This window comes from Cyprinus carpio, chromosome B20 (assembly GCF_018340385.1).
Source record: "Cyprinus carpio isolate SPL01 chromosome B20, ASM1834038v1, whole genome shotgun sequence".
Taxonomy (NCBI): domain Eukaryota; kingdom Metazoa; phylum Chordata; class Actinopteri; order Cypriniformes; family Cyprinidae; genus Cyprinus; species Cyprinus carpio.
This window is the reverse complement of record NC_056616.1, coordinates 8,899,394-8,916,671: the sequence shown is the minus strand read 5'-3', so window position 1 is coordinate 8,916,671 and position 17,278 is coordinate 8,899,394. Positions and strand designations below refer to the sequence as shown.

Sequence of the window (17,278 nt, the reverse complement as noted above, 5' to 3'; positions counted from 1 at the left end):
GTGTCCTGCAGAGTTTAGCTCCAACTTGCCTCAACACACCTGACGGGAAGTTTCTAGCAAGCCTAGCAAGAGCTTCAATTCAATTCAATTCAAAAAGTGAAATTTGTATATTATATTCATTCATTACACACAGACTGATATATTTCAAATGTTTATTTCTTTTAATTTTGATGATTATAACTGACAACTAAGGAAAATCCTAAATTCTGTATCTCAGAATATTAGAATAATACTTAAGACCAATACAAAGAAAGGATTTTTAGAAATCTTGGCTAACTGAAAAGTATGAACATGAAAAGTATAAGCATGTACAGCACTCAATACTTAGTTGGGGCTCCTTTTGCCTGAATTACTGCAGCAATCCGGCGTGGCATGGAGTCGATCAGTCTGTGGCACTGCTCAGGTGTTGTGAGAGCCCAGGTTGCTCTGATAGTGGCCTTCAGCTCTTCTGCATTCTTGGGTCTGGCATATCGCATCTTCCTCTTCACAATAAACCATAGATTTTCTATGGGGTTAAGGTCAGGCGAGTTTGCTGGCCAATTAAGAACAGGGATACCATGGTCCTTAAACCAGGTACTAGTAGCTTTGGCATTGTGTGCAGGTGCCAAGTCCTGTTGGAAAATGAAATCTGCATCTCCATAAAGTTGGTCAGCAGCAGGAAGCATGAAGTGCTCTAAAACTTCCTGGTATACGGCTGCGTTGACCTTGGACCTCAGAAAACACAGCGGACCAACACCAGCAGATGACATGGCACCCCAAACCATCAATGACTGTGGAAACTTTACACTGGACCTCAAGCAACATGAATTGTGTGCCTCTCCTCTCTTCCTCCAGACTCTGGGACCCTGATTTCCAAAGGAAATGCTAAAAATTTACTTTCATCAGAGAACATAACTTTGGACCACTCAGCAGCAGTCCAGTCCTTTTTGAAGCGAGACGCTTCTGATGCTGTCTGTTGTTCAAGAGTGGCTTGACACAAGGAATGCGACAGCTGAGACCCATGTCTTGCATACGTCTGTGTGTAGTGGTTCTTGAAGCACTGACTCCAGCTGCAGTCCACTCTTTGTCAATCTCCCCCACATTTTTGAATGGGTTTTGTTTCACAATCCTCGCCAGGGTGCGGTTATACCTATTGCTTGTACACTTTTTTTCTACCACATCTTTTCCTTCCCTTCCCCTCTCCATTAATGTGCTTGGACACAGAGCTCTGTGAACAGCCAGCCTCTTTTGCAATGACCTTTTGTGTCTTGCCCTCCTTGTGCAAGGTGTCAATGGTCGTCTTTTGGACAACTGTCAAGTCAGCAGTCTTCCCCATGATTGCGTAGCCTACAGAACTAGACTGAGAGACCATTTAAAGGCCTTTGCAGGTGTTTTGAGTTAATTAGCTGATTAGAGTGTGGAACCAGTTGTCTTCAATATTGAACCTTTTTACAATATTCTAATTTTCTGAGATACTGAATTTGGGATTTTCCTTAGTTGTCAGTTATAATCATCAAAATTAAAAGAAATAAACATTTGAAATATATCAGTCTGTGTGTAATGAATGAATATAATATACAAGTTTCACTTTTTGAATGGAATTAGTGAAATAAATCAACTTTTTGATGATATTCTAATTATATGACCAGCACCTGTAACTCAGTTAATAGTACATAGATCATAGGTCTTTGTAACATGTTTTCGGAAATTAATTTCCAACATTTATAATTGCCTTTACACAGACTTTAATGTTTGTGTTATTTTAGTGTTTTGTGTTACCTTCATGGTGTTTTGTTTTTGTTTAAGACACTAAGGCCCGGTTTCACAAACAGGGCTTAGCTTAAGACATTACTACTCACTAAAAAAAACAATATAAATAAGCAACTTTTACAAAAATGCCATAGAAGAAAACATTACAGGTGTGCTTCTTGACACAGAACAATGACACTGACATATTTTAAAGGGGTCATATGATGCTGCTAAAAAGAGTATTTGGTGTAATGAAATGTTCATGCGGTTTAAGGTATATAAAAAAAAAAAAACATTTTCCACATAATGTACATTATTGTTTCTCCTCTATGCCCCGCCTTTCTGAAACATGTGAATTTTTACAAAGCTCATCAGTCTGAAAAGCGAGGTGTGCTCTGATTGGCCAGCTATCCAGTGCATTGTGATTGGCTGAATGCCTCAAGCGTGTGATGGAAATGTTACACCCCTTAACATACTGTGATGCGTGTCCTGGTCAGAAAAACGGCGCGACACGACAAAAACAATAAAAACCCATTACAAACGAGGCATTTGTTGCATCCAGTGGGGACAAAATTACGTATTATAATGACTTATACTGTCTTTTTACACATTGCGTTGCATCGCGCCGCGTAAACATAAAACCATGTCTGCATTTTTGATCAGAGAAACGACAAACAACAAGCACTTCTGAAAACTTGTGTTTGAATCATCAGTGGCAAATCCTTTGCATATGTAAACGTACTTACAGACTGTGAGTCAGAAGCGCCGGCATTGTAGTCTTCTCTGGATCAGGAAACAGTCCTCCATAAAATGCGCTGCACACATCTGAATATTTAGATTGAACTGTTATGGAACAGTGTTGTAAATATAACTTAACCACTGATTTCTAGTAGTGTCATTTTTTGGAAGACCAAACAAAGTATTTTTGTTTTCACAACGAAACAGCGACTCCACGACATGGCGCCGACGGCAACAGCGAGAATCAAAGTTATGCCTTCTTTCTTTGAGTGAACATTTGGGTGCTGTTATGCAAATCTTCGCACATCATGACGTAGGCATGTGGGGGCGTGTTTAAACAAGGCGTTTTAGGAGGGGGTGGACGAGTCTTAACTTTTATAGAGAATATCTCTTTGGGTTTGAGACTTTGCAACTTTAGGGATCTCATCTATTTACAAACAGCTTGTAACACTCCAAAGAGAAAGGAAAACTTGAAATCCCATCATATGACTCCTTTAAGATATGTCAAAACAAGATATTTTCATTTGAGACAGCTCAAACATGCATTTTAGTCTGGGACTAGCTTAAGCCTTGTCTGTGAAACCGGGGATATACAACCTTCTATATGGGTCATTCAGTGTCAACTAAATTATTTCCAGCTAAAATTTTTGATTTTGCCAATATTTTTTCCTGAAGAAAGATAAACAAGTATAGTGATGATAGCCAAAATATTAGTGTTACAAAGTTCAATGATCGAGAAGGAAAAGGATGGGGTCGGCTTGACTGCTGCTGGAGATTTTATTCAGGTTTCAGTAAACAAACGGAAAGTCCTGCTACCAGCACTCAATATAACACAGTTGCATAAGCAATATACATGGGGCTCTCCACTCCAGAGCAGTCACAGTCTCCACACACACACCCATCAGAGCTGAAACTGAAATGTATCTTGTTTCCTTCTGTCCCAAACAACTGCATTGAACATACCTGTCCGAGTGCCATAACTATTCTTTTTCCAAAGTTTGCATGCCTATAACTCAAGAGTATATACTTAGTAAATATTCACCCATAACACTTAATATTTGGGCTATCATCACTATACATGTTCATCTTTCTTCAGAAAAAAAAATCATCAAAAATTTGATCCGGGGAAATTTCTGAAATTTGGTTGATTTGACACGAAATGACCCATATATATTTTTAGTTAATGTCTTGATGGATTTGTTTGTCACAAACAGATTTTCACGTCACAAGACATTCATTGATGGAAAAAACAAATTCATCTACATATTGGTCGGCCTTGTCCTGCTGAGTTTTGCTCCAACATGCTTGCCTAGAGGTCTGAAGACCTTGATTACTTTGGTTCATATGTTTTTAATAGAGAGTTGGAGATAACTCTGCAGGACAGCAGCCCTCCAAGAGCAGGTTCAAAGCTACAAAACTCATTCAGTCAATAGCAGTGAGTGATTTTTCTCTTTTTCTGTTGTTGTTTGATTAGCATTATTGACACAGACAGCTGCAGGTTTATTAAGCTGCCGTCACTTCCCACATGCAATATAAACAGATTTTGTGTGTATTTATGTGTAGTCCAGACAAAAAAATTGCCAACAGCATGTTGCTTAACCAAAGGATGCTGTCTCATTCATTTGTGGACAGTTGTCTTTAAATAAGAAACGGTGAACAAATGGTTCACACACACAAACTTCTGTAACTTTCAATATTAATTTTTAATGTTGAAAATGCCCCACAGCATCCCCCCGTCATCACCATCTTCTCCGAACATCAGTAGCAACAGCCACCCAGCTCTGTACAAACACTGTGTATCCTGCATACAGAACACAGTGAGCTTTTCATAATTCATTTTATTTTTACATCAATAATATTATTACTCAGTATTATTCCAAAGCTTGCTCTGTATATACAATGTGGGAGATATAATGGGGAAGTTTTATTAATAGTCTTCTAGACTCCTCTTAGTCATTTTCCAGCTTCCTGAGTCGGATTCCTCCAAAGATCTCATTCCATGTTCCACATCTGTAACTCTGACAAAATGTTAATCCATCTTCCAGTAAATGGACTTAGATGGCAAAAGAAAATAAAGACAAACAATAACAGTAAAAAGGAGATGTGTAGTCCACCTACATGTTCTCAAGGCCTCCTCACTCCATCCAGAGAGCAAGAAAAAACAGCATGAAGAGTCTTCTTGGACTCTGTGGTCTTACTCGAATGAATCCAGTGAAAAACAAACTCCACCAGGTCGGCTCATAAGGCTTCTTGTGACCTCCGCTTCTGTGGCTCCATAGCAGGAAGGCGAAAGGAGCCTGTGCATTAAGAGTCAAACACATCTTCACTTGCCTTGTTTCTTCAGTGTGTTTAAGGATGAGGCAGGTTCATGCGGTCCTCGATCAGCGTGTTGTCAGCGCCCTGCGTCTCCATGCACTGCCGCACAGTGGCCAGCACGCCGTTGAGACGGCGGTCGAGCGCGGTGAGATGCGGCCCTGTTAGCACCGGAAAGGCGGGATCGTGGGCCGTGGCCTGTCGCATCACTGAACTCAACACTCCACCTTTTAGCAGGTTTAGCCTGTTCCAGGTGGAAACACGGACCCTTTAGGATACAATGAGAAAGAGACAGAAATAACACATCAAATTGTGTCTGGCTCATTCAAGAGCAAAAACGAAATGACAGGAAGCGACGAAACCACAGATGTTCGATGCACATTTGCATAACGCTGAGCTCGGCTCAACTCTGTCACGTCATTTAATGGACACGGTTTCTCATGACACCTCAAAACGCCACCTCTGATTGAAAATGAATGACTTGCGATTGATTTGTTGCGTGAAACCACTGTCAGTGTGAGCGGCCTTGAATTCCGACTGTCAGACAGGAAGTCTTAAACGCACATGTCCAGTTAAAGCTACAGTACATAAGGCTTTTCATCTGTTAGTCAATCAATATCTCATTAAGGAGATAATGAGTATGTGGAGCACTAAGGCATTCTGGGAGCTAAAACTATAGAAACATTCCCCAGAATGTTTGTACTTCTGTAATTTAATGTCACATATCAGGAGCACTTCAAAAGATAGTGGAAAAAAATGGCTTTATTTATTAAAAGAAAAATGTATTATTGTATATTTCGGTTTAAAATATCAGGGTTTTAAAACTTCGAGTCTCTTAAGAGTAATTTGATCAGAACAACAGTGTGAAATATTAAAATCTAATATAACTATTTTCTATTTTAATATATTTTAAATGTAATTTATTCCTGTCATATTTTCAGCTTCATTGCTCCAGTCTTCAGTGTCACACAATCATTCAGAAATCATTCTAATATATGCTGGTTTGCTGCTGATTCATTAATGCATAGAAATTCATTTGAAATAAATTTTTTAAAATAAATTAAAAAAATTTTTTTAAGACATTATAAACATCTTTACAGTTATTACTGATCAACTGAATGCATCCTTGCTAAATAAAAGCATTCTCTGATCCCATTTTTTGACCTCAAAATTTTAAACAGCAGTATTTTCTTTTTGAAGCAATGTAAAAAAATCACTTCATGACTGGATTTATATAGTAAAATATCCATATTTATTACAATATAAATGTAGTACTGGTTGCTTGATTATTTTTCCAAGGTAAATGCCGTTCAAAATGCAATTAGCTTGGAAAACATGTATATAGGAATTGTAAACAAAAAATTTACAGTACAGGTCAAAAGTTTGGAAACATTACTATTTTTAATGTTTTTGAAAGAAGTTTCTTCTGCTCATCAAGCCTGCATTTATTTGATCAAAAATACAGAAAAAACAGTAATATTGTGAAATATTATTACAACTTAAAATAATAGTTTTCTATTTGAATATACTTTAAAAAAAATAATTTATTCCTGTTATACAAAGCTGAATTTTCAGCATCATTACTCCAGCCTTCAGTGTCACATGTAACATCCAGTCTATCACATGATCATTTAGAAATCATTCTAATATTCTGATTTATTATGAGTGTTGGAAACAGTTCTGCTGTCTAATATATTTGATGAATAAAAGGTTAAAAAGAACTGCATTTATTAAAAAAAAAAAAAAAAATTAATAATATATATTCTAATAATATATTTTCTTTACTATCACTTTTTATCAATTTAACACATCCTTGCTGAATAAAAGTATTGATTTTATTTAAAAAAAATAAAGAAAAAAAAAATTACTGACCCCAAATTACTGACCAGTAGTGTATATTATTACAAAATATTTATATTTTAAAAACATAGCTTCTTTTTTTTTTTTTTTTTTTTACTTTTTATTCATCAAAGTATCCTAAACAAGTATCACATGTTCTGAAAAAATATTAAGCAGCAGAACTGTTTCCAACTTTGATAATGAATCATCATATTGAATGATTTCTAAAGGATCATGTGTTAATTATCCTAAAAATTCAGCTTTGCATCACAGAAATAAATGATAATTTAAAGTATAATAATTTTAAAAACAATTATTTTAAATTGTAATAATATATCACAATATTAAAATTTTTTTCTGTATTTTTGATCAAATAAATGCAGGCTTGATGAGCAGAAGAAACTTCTTTCAAAAACATTAAAAATAGTAATGTTTCCAAACTTTTGGTCTGTACTGTATATTGGAGGAAAAACTACAGCACACCACTGATGGTGTCTTTAATTTAAAATTTACCCTAAACTTCGGATTTAAAAAAAAAAAAGAACATTGTGTGTGAACTAGTATATCTACATATACTCCATTCAGTGGAAACCTTAACTGACACTCATCCATGCAAAACCACTCAAAAGCTTGTTGTATAACTGAAGGTCAACAGCATGTCAGTGGTCAGAGTGTTTGTTTTAAAAGAACAGAATGGGAAGCATTCATCACCACAGCCAGAAGATGAAGTAAGCCAGACGTTAGGGACTGCCAGAAGTATTGTGTGCCATTTTTAGGAAACCAAAGTGGGTTGTAAGAGGAAGTCAATGTTTACTCAGTGCTTGTGTATGAACTCACATGCAACACTGATAAAGAGGGGCGAGAATACTCCTCTCATCCAGAGCTGGGTTCCCAAAACTGCAGGAGAAACACAAAAGTTCAAACAGTCTTACACGTGTCAAAAAACAAACAAAACTCTCTCTCTTTATTTAAAACTGCTTCCTAAATGTTTTCTGGTAGAAGCCCAGTTTTATAATTACTTGGGTCTATCATCTTGTAGGTGATTAGATCTCTAGATTTCTTTCTTTCTACCTTTTGGCTTTGTCCAGAAGGATGAGCATACTGGCTCCTCCATCGTCTTGGAAACTCTCATAGTGATGCCGATCTGCATTACCGATAAGGTAATCAAAGATGGCTGTGTCAATAACATCCAGGAGCCGTGGACCGGCATCGTAAGGAGGCATTTTCTTCACGGCTTCGCAGTAGCTCTCATCATACTCCCACCTGACACACACACACAGAATCACTGATCAACACGATCAATAAAAACAGACACCCCCTTGAACGTGTTCATCTGTTGACTCCATCGGTTCTGGATTAACGTGAATTTCTCTTCAGAGTCTCTGAGAAATCTCATTAGCCCCTTTCACACAGTGATATTAGTAAACTGCAGTAAAATTACTGGAACGACTTTACTGGTAAATTTAAAAATGTGCTCTTGACATAGGCAACGGCATTTCATCTTTTTTCAGATGAAGCACCATTCACACAACGGTTTCAAATTACCAGTAAATTCTATGACATCATTACATGAAATTGACCTCTAAACGGCTTCGCCTCCTGGTGTTGTGTCTATAACATGGTCAGTGTTTTTGTTGATGTTATCATTTTTGTGTTAAATGTTCACATACAGCTCCCTTTGACCCAGAGACATCGCATTACATGACTTTAAACATGGCGCGGAATAAATACGTCATCTGCATCAGAATGTTATGATTGGCCCAATCATTGGAGCTGTTGCAGCTGGCGAATTTCAACGACTCTGGATTGGCCCGGAGTAGATGTCTTATGTCAGCGCGTTCTTAACTCGTACATGCTAATACCAGTAATTTTCATTCTGCATTTACACACAGCAGAATTCTAGCAATTTATTGGTAATGTTTAATCTTATCATTCTGGAAAATCGCTGGAACAAATTAACCGGTATTTTTAAAATCGGCCTGTTCACACATGATCTTTTACTGGCAATTTACTGGTAATTTTCAAGTAAAGTCTTTATGTGTGAAAGGGGCTATTCTCACCATGTTCCAGGTGTCAGGTCACCTGGCAGCCGCTTAGAAACAAAAGGAATTTATCAAACGGCCATGAGAAATATTCCCATTGCAATACAGGTGTAATTTTAATTAGGTGTAATTTCTGTATTGCATTAGTTTTTTAATATTTTTCATGAGGGAAGAAGATGGATAAAGCAGAAAATCTGATACTTCTCCTCCTTTAATAGAGTGCTGTAGGGAAGGATGGCATTTTAGTAAGCATTTGCTTTTACTTACAATTGCTTTTGGATTACTGCAGAAAATAAGACCTGCTGTGACCAACAAAAGTTTATGATTCTTACATGTTTTGTTCAACAAAACAATGAAAAAAATAATAATAAAAAAAAATGAACAACTTTAATGAAATGTGAAACCTAAATACAAATCACCATTAGTAAAAAGCTAAAGTTACAAAAACAAACTACACCACACCTGCATGATCAATGTCACCATCACTAAACTTCCAACAACTCTTTTAACCTTTAATTAAAATCTACACATTGGAAAGTTTGAGTTGGAATAGTTTGCAAGAGTGTGAGTATAAACACAATGGGGCTAAAAAAGTAGACTGGTGGGTAGATATGTTTAAAGATAAAATTCACCACTTATTAGCAATCACCTTTTTGAAAACCCATAAAAGCCAACAAAAAATTACAAGTGGGGTATTCCTGGTGAATTTTATGTCACAGAATAAAACATAAAATATCTTGAGCTTGCATTAACCACAGACCTTATTTTTAGGGTTTTAACCAAAAAACAATTAAAAAACCCAGTGACTTTTATAACGATGAAACCATAAATGTTAAACACCAGCTAAAATTTCCAGGTTTTAGGACTCACTCCTGCAGCACTCTGCACTGCAACCGGATAACAAATGCATTCAATACCTGTATTTGCAGAACTGAAAGAGTTTCAGAGAACTTCAGACCAAAATAAATTTAATAGCAGTCACAATATGAACTGATTAGTAATAGCCAAACTAGTCTTATGTTTCATTAAATGGCTACTAAAGCCAAAAGTTTCCAGTAAAGTGACAGATAGAGACGATAAGGTTAATGACATGTAAAACGGTTTCATGCATTTCATACAGTTCTTCAGCATTGATTAGCAGTTAATGGAGGAAATGTCCTCAATGCCTTTCAAGAGCTTGTCAATCAAGGTCAAAAATTAACACTCACCAAGCACCAAATGAGAGTAAAAAATGGGCAATGGCTTCCTGTTTATTTGTTTGTTATATTTGGGATCATTTATTTCAGCAAGAGAGCCAGGCCAGCCAGAACACTCCAAACCTGTATGAATTTGTTCCACAGATATTCTGGAGAATTGTTGACAAAATCGATACTATGCATATCGATACTGAAATATCTAAAATGGTTTCAATACTCTTTTTTTTTTTTTTTTTTTTGCAGTATCAATAACACCAGCTGCGCATTCTCTCTCTCTTCTAATAGCGAGTTCATGCTCACCGCAGCATAATAAGAAGCATTTACATACCTGTTGTTCAAAACAATACACATTTAATAACTTATTTTACTACCAGTCGAGTGTTTAAAACAACTTCCTTTTGTGATCTGATTCGGCTTATCATAGAATGAAACCAAATATTTTCAAGCAGTCTATACTGTAATAGCCTACATGCTATGTCAATTAGCACTGCATTATAATTAGACTTTATTTTTATGAATATAGGCAATATTTTTATGAAAATACCCGAGATGTCTAGAATAACAAAGATAAACCATATTGTCAGAGTCGTTTGTTTATTGTCTTCATGTTTAACCACTCAAAGTGGTAGCTTGATGCCTTTGTCCATATTAGGGATTTCCAGCAAATAATGCTAACTATAATGATAACAATATTAGCATCCATTTTTTGTCCTGTGTTCTGTCACTATAAACACTCAAGCTCTTTAAAGTTGGGTGGATTTTGATTGTCAATGTACTGCTTATCAGCTAGAAAAAAAATTGTTCTGAAAGTGATGCTAATGTTACTGTTCCTCTGTGTCATTATTATTAAAGCTGTGGTGTGGACTTCACTTTTCGAATAGAATTGGGACGACTAATAAAATGATATAATTAGAGCTATCGTTGTTGGTTTAAAAAGGACTTTGGGGTCCACTCCATTTCCCCTTTCTCAATCCAAATTTGGGAGTACCAAAAAAAAAAAAAAAAAAAAAAATCAATCAGTTTTTTCCAGACAAAGGTGATGTCTTATGCAAACTTTATTTTAGAGTCTTACCAGATGCTTAAAATTTGAAAATATTCCCAACTGCCTTGCCAGAATTAAGAGCATTTCCCAGATTTCCCAGACTCACCTTATGCTTTTGAATTGTTTACTTTTACATTAATGAGACTTGAAATATTCTGGACAATGTAGTAACTCCATGTTTCTTTTTTGTTGTTGTTGTTTTTTCAGGATAACAATGTTTACTTCTAATTAATGAGTTTGGTAAGTTCAGCCTTTAATAAGGTACAAGCCAAACAGGCATCCTTTTGAGAGGACTTTTTTCTTTTTTTCTTCACATTTTACTTAACTTATTTCACTTGTGCATTACTTTTATGTAAAACAAACAAACAAACTAACAAACAAAAAATCTCCTGCTCTAAACTATAAACACAAAAATAAAAGTAGTGTTAGTTTTGGTTTTGTGTTTGTAGGTTTGGGAAAAAATTACACCTCATTTCAGGAAACATGTCTTAGGTGGGAAAACCTGTAACCAAAAACCCTACAGTCTTAATGCTAAAGCTAATTTTAATCAGCAGTTTCTGTGCCAACCAGCGTGTGAAAAATCTGCAGTTACATTCTGAATGCTGGACCATCCCATCCTTAGCCAACTCAAAGGCCAAGAGTTAGTATTGCATAGTGAAAGTCCCCACTGACCAACAGTTACTCACACAACGATCAGACCAACCACAAACTATCAGGCTGAAACTGCTCTGAGCCACTGATGCTAAATAAAGCAACACGTACCTGTACACTCATTCTAGTCAAAGCATAAAAATAGCTGGCAAAGGGAGAAAACCAGTGAGAGAGAGAGAGAGAGAGAGAGAGAGTTACAATACCTGGCGAGTTTGCCCTCTCGGTATGTCCGTCCCCATGGGTGTCTGTGTTTCTGTAAGGGCCAGACGTCAGGGAGCCACAGGGTAACAGATCCCTCCATCACATCCCCCTCTGCACACGCAGGCTCAGTCTCACGGCAGTAATAACACTTCCCATAGAAACATGTATTATTTCCTACAAGTAGAGAGACATTATGATCCATTACCATTATTAAAACGATGTCTGGAAGACTGTGCTTCAGGAAAGGATTGTTTTAAAGGGACAAACAGTTGGTTATGAATCTTTTTATGGAATGGATTATGCTGCAGATCAGCACAGGCCAATCTAAACTCAAAAAATACTGCTTGATTGATGCAACTGTTCAACAATATAGATGTAGCATATATTATGTTTTATTTTTCACATCATTCAACAGGTTGTAATTCCTTAAGCTCCATTCAAAATGGCAGCGACAAGGATTGACACTGATCGTTAGTGACAGGATGTAGGCATGTCTAGTGGCGTGACAGTTGAGAAATGTTTGACTATGCAAATGAAGCAAGTGTGCCTTACACGTCCCAAAAAAAGTGAAGCCAAAACATTTAGATGGTTAGATGGTTAGCTGTACTGGGGCCTGCGGCAGTACAGGTCAAAAGCCCTCTACATGTAATCGGGATTTTCACCGTTATCCAATATGCAGATATTTTTCAATTCATTTTGACCATTACCGATACATTTCCTTTTGTTTGGAAACAACACAAAGTCTCTCCTGTGCAGAAATTTTAAGCAAAATATTTTTTAATTTTGGTTAGTTTTTAACAAGAACTAACTTACCTTCTCCATGCGAAAGGCAAGAACTTTAGCATAAACTTTTAGATCATCTGGGATAATTGATATCGGTCTGTAGCTGGAGCAGTCTAACGGATCTTTCCCTTTTTTAAGAAGTAATGATTCTAAATATAATTCAGAGGGAAGACCATCTAGACCCGGCGATTTGCCTTTTTGAAGGCTTTTTAGTGACTTATGGCGCTCCTCCAAACTTAATGGGGCCTCCAAAGAATCTTTATTGATCTGACATCTGAGGACATTCTAATTTAGCTAAATACTGTTTACAAACTGATTCCTCAGAATCTGTTTCAGCTTTATACAAATTTATATAAAAATCTTTGAACATATTGTTGATCATCGTAGGATTCGTGGTGACCTGAGCATCTGATGATTTTATTGCACTGATATATGCTTTGGACTCACATTCCCTCAGCCTAAGAGCCAGTAAGTGGCTACGTCTCTCCGATTGAAAATAATATTTTTGCCTAGTCCTATGTAAAATAAACTCCGAATTTGAATGTGAAAGTAAATCATATTCTTCTTTCAAGGAGGACAAGTGTGTGGCCCACTGATCAGTAAAATTTGGTTTTCGAAGATTTTGTAATGATTGGATTTTACTTTCTAATTGTGTAAACTGATGAATCGCTTTTGCAAAAGTGGAAGAAAAAAGCTATACATAATCATTGTATTGCACACTTTTTTTTTTTTTTTCTTTTTTTTTTTTTTTACAGTCTATGAAACTACTTTCAGGAGAGAACAACAAACAATAGTAGTGAAGTGGAGCTCACATTTTACCCGTCTCGCATGCAGTAAAGAATGTGTGGAAAAGTGCGTAGAAACTGTCGGCAGTCTTAATGAGTTTTATTCATACACTGATATTTCTAATTGATTATATGATGCAATGAGCATTTGAGCACTGACGCAGTTCATATTAAAAAAAATTCTGAGCAAAATTGATTATCTCTCAAATTCAAAAGACGTCTGATTTGATTTTTTTTCACCAAGAATTATACATAATGCAACTTCATGTGCTAGGTTATTGTTGTTTTAACGACCAACAAAGCTGTGACTGGTTATTCTACAAGTTGTCATGTGGTCTCTTGCCTAAGTGAGCCATTTTGGGCTAGAAAAAGCTCCAAAGTGGACCAGACTTTATGCAGACAATCGTAAGTCTGGCTGTGTGAGACTTGCTCTATATTTTTTATGTCTGGCCACATATACTATAGTATTTAATACAGGCTCAATATTTAGACACATGACTGTGACTGTGGCTAAGAGAAAAGTACTTTGACTTGAATATGATAATGATAAATTAATGCAAAGCGAAGCATTACAGTTTTTGCCATGGCCGCAAAAGTGGTATTGTGAGTTATCAAATTGCATTGGTATCTTATGTACTACTGAAATATCATGGCCCCAGCAGATATGGACTGCAGAACAATTTTCCAAACAAGAAACGTCTTTTCTGTACCGGAAACGTAAGAAGTGGTTTCAAATTAGGGACAGAAGATGAGAGAATGTGATATAAAAGGAATAGACACAGAACACATAATAGAAGAATGACAGGGTGACACTGACCGTGCATCAAGAAAGTGCTTAGCAGTTGATCTGTAGCTACTGGCTTAATTTCAGTACGCAGATTCATAAATCTCCCCACCACCAGGGGTGCTCTTCTAAAACCTAGGATCCTGCAGGAAGAGATTGAGAAGCTCATGACATCAATATACAGCTGGTTATCAACACAGTTATGAATGTTTACATTAATATTATGTTGTCATATGCAGTGCGTGTACGATAGGGGAATCCATGGGCATAGGCGGACTGTAGACATGAGCCAAGACTATGTTGGCTCAATTCATTCTGGAAAGTAAAAGCCAAAACATTTAGATCGCCCCCTGGTGGCTGGTGGCAGTGTAGGTCATAAACCCGAGCGGCAACCTCCCGCTCTCTCTTATGAAGCCAACAAGGAAGTGTCTAAAACTGCAATTTATCGACTGGCTGAAAAAGGGAGTCAGTCCCATAGACTCCCCATGTTAAAATGCCCAACTTTACAGCAGGAAAAAAAAAACATGTTTACAGCCTGGTTCAAAAAATGATTTTAGTCTATATAGCTAATTTTGCCCTTTGTGACAACTGTGAAGGGGGTGAAATTTTTTTTATAACTCTTAAATTATATTAAGCCTGGTTAAAGTTCTGCATAATTAAGGGCGTGGCCAGTTGAGTGACAGGTGGATTGCCGCTGCTGACACTGCCGTCGCGCTAGGTGGGCGTGGCTTCAGCAACCAGCTCCCACCTTTTTGCCCATTTTCGATTATCCGGGAGAGTTGCGCAGTGACGCACTGCCAAGATGGTGACGGCCTGCTCGGCCCACTTTGAGCTTCAAAAAAGCTCTTCAGAGTTTACGGGTGACGTCACAGACACTACATCCATGTTTTTGTACAGTCTATGCATAAATCACCACCCTCTACATGTAAACGAAGGTAAACTTATAAATTACACTTTTTTTCCCCCAAAGACTCGTTTCTGTTATTATTGGTTTGTGTTTGTGCTAATTTGTGTTCAAGCTCTGTAGGCTAAACAGGCAACTTAAATCACCTCCGTTACTGTGATTATATGTGTAAAACAATAGCCGCAATATGCAGGAGTTATTCTGTTTACCTGGTGTAGTAGATTTAATGTGGATGTGGTTCAGGTCGCAGTCTTTATGTCAAATGGGTCAAATAACGGGTCGGGTGTTTTGTTGAGTACTGCAGGTGCGAGTTTACCAAAGAGCATCTGTGTGGGACTCTGCGCTGCATGATTCAGTGTTTCGATGACATAATGAATCATACATTAATCAATATTAGAGCAGGGGTTTTTGAACTTGTGTCTGGGACCACCAGTGGGCAGCGAGAGTTCAGGGAAAAAATATTACAGAAAAAACATTTATTTAGAGCATTTGACTTTATTACTATTGACTGTTATTCTGCTAAGACTGGTAATCATGATATTAATAAATTACTTTATTCTACTGACAGCTATAGTTTTAACAATATATTAATATTATCTAATTTCCCACATAATATTTTACACATTTTATTTTCTAGAATATAGATGGGCCTTAAGAATATACAACTGTTCAAAATGTTGGGGTCAGTAAGATTTATTTTAATGTTTGAAATACATTTCTTTATTGACAGCTATAGTTTTAACAATATATTAATATTATCTAATTTTCCAGATAATTTGCACATTTTATTTTCTAGAATATAGATGGGTCTTTAAAATACACAAGTCATAAATTTATTTTAATGTTTGAAACACATTTTTTATATTTACAAAGGCTGCATTTATTTTATCCAATAAATAAAACCGGTATTAATTATTACAATTTAAAATAACATATACATATACATATATATATATACATATATATATATATATGTGTGTGTGTGTGTGTACATATAATATGTGTGTGTGTGTGTGTGTGTGTGTATACATATAACATATATAAACATATATATATATATATATATATGGGGGTCTGCATCAAAATGTTTGAATCCCCCACCAGAAGAGCACTACATTTAGGTTTAGGTGTACTGCTGCTGTAAAACCCAAGGTTTTATTATTATTTTACATTTCTAAAGTGTTTCTGGACAGGCTTAGCACTGTAACCAATTGCAGGCATGTCAGCTATGTCCATGCACGCAGATGTCAACCTAAGGACTAAAGGAATTGTTCAACCAAAAGCAGTTCTTTACTCTCATGTTGTTTTAAACCTGCATTATTCTTGTGGAACAACACAGGGCTTCAATTTCAAATCTGTTTCTCACACCTGGAATATGGAGAACCAATCCACAAAGACTACTTTTATGATACTCCAATGGTGTTTTTCTTCTCATTTGTGGAGCTTAAGCAGCCATGGTCACAATAAACATGTGTTGCATGGAAAAGAGCTGTGTGAACAATATCCTGTGTCCCACAATAAATTAACTGTGTATCGTTTTGGAGCAACATGAGAGTGAGTTCACAGTAGATCATGGAAATAAGAAACGCCTGACAAGATGTTTTAGTGAAAAGCAAACCATTGATAATATGGTAATGATCAAAATCAAAGTTGACAGCAGGAACGTAGAAAACTAAAAGGCTCATGGCCCTCAGCATCTAACACCATGCTTGTGAACACTCGATAAGTTCACATTGAACAGGACAGCAAACAGTCATTCTAGTTTTGGCCAGTCATATTGCTTCCAAGTGTAATTATTCAAAATTTGATTATCAGATTTTTTCCGCTGACTTGATTTAATAATGTACAAAACAGCAGTAATTCACAAGCACAGTTCTGAAAGGGCAGCTTTTATGTTTTGAATGTGTACATGCAAAGATGCCACTGAGCGCTTCTGGGAATGTCCCATGGGTTTATTCTTATCGAAACTAACAGATTAACGTTTTCTTTGTTATTTGAAGGTCACATTAAAAACATCTAGTAACATCTAGTAACATTTTCTTTTCTTTGCTATGTCTTCATTAAATTATCTTTAATTTAAAGATCTTATTGCTGTACCCTTGTCCCAAACAAAGATGTTTGAAAATCCATCATACAAAATAATATATATATACAAGTTTCCTATATTATTTTAAGACATTACATATTACATAAACATATTACAAATATAAATTAATCTTAAGAAAAAACACTATTATTTATGGCTGCACGATAATGGTTAAACTGATAATCA

General features: G+C 36.3%; 1 protein-coding gene across 8 annotated transcripts in view; it reads right to left on the bottom strand.

Moving 5' to 3' along the window:
• Positions 1 to 17,278, bottom strand: part of LOC109071907 (FAM20B glycosaminoglycan xylosylkinase) — a 48,884-nt gene that overhangs the window by 17,124 nt on the left and 14,482 nt on the right. For 5 of the 8 annotated variants that reach the window (XM_042747438.1, XM_042747440.1, XM_042747441.1 and 2 more), the window contains 5 exons: positions 14,136 to 14,245; positions 11,753 to 11,924; positions 7,690 to 7,881; positions 7,456 to 7,515; positions 4,151 to 5,047 (listed from right to left, as the gene is read on the bottom strand). In XM_042747438.1, coding sequence (XP_042603372.1) covers positions 4,816 to 5,047; positions 7,456 to 7,515; positions 7,690 to 7,881; positions 11,753 to 11,924; positions 14,136 to 14,245 — 766 coding nt within the window. In that variant the 3' untranslated portion in view covers positions 4,151 to 4,815. Of the gene's footprint in view, positions 1 to 4,150; positions 5,048 to 7,455; positions 7,516 to 7,689; positions 7,882 to 11,752; positions 11,925 to 14,135; positions 14,246 to 17,278 lie in introns of those variants that run through there. The other 3 variants (XR_006157566.1, XR_006157567.1, XR_006157568.1) reach the window with 3 other exon arrangements.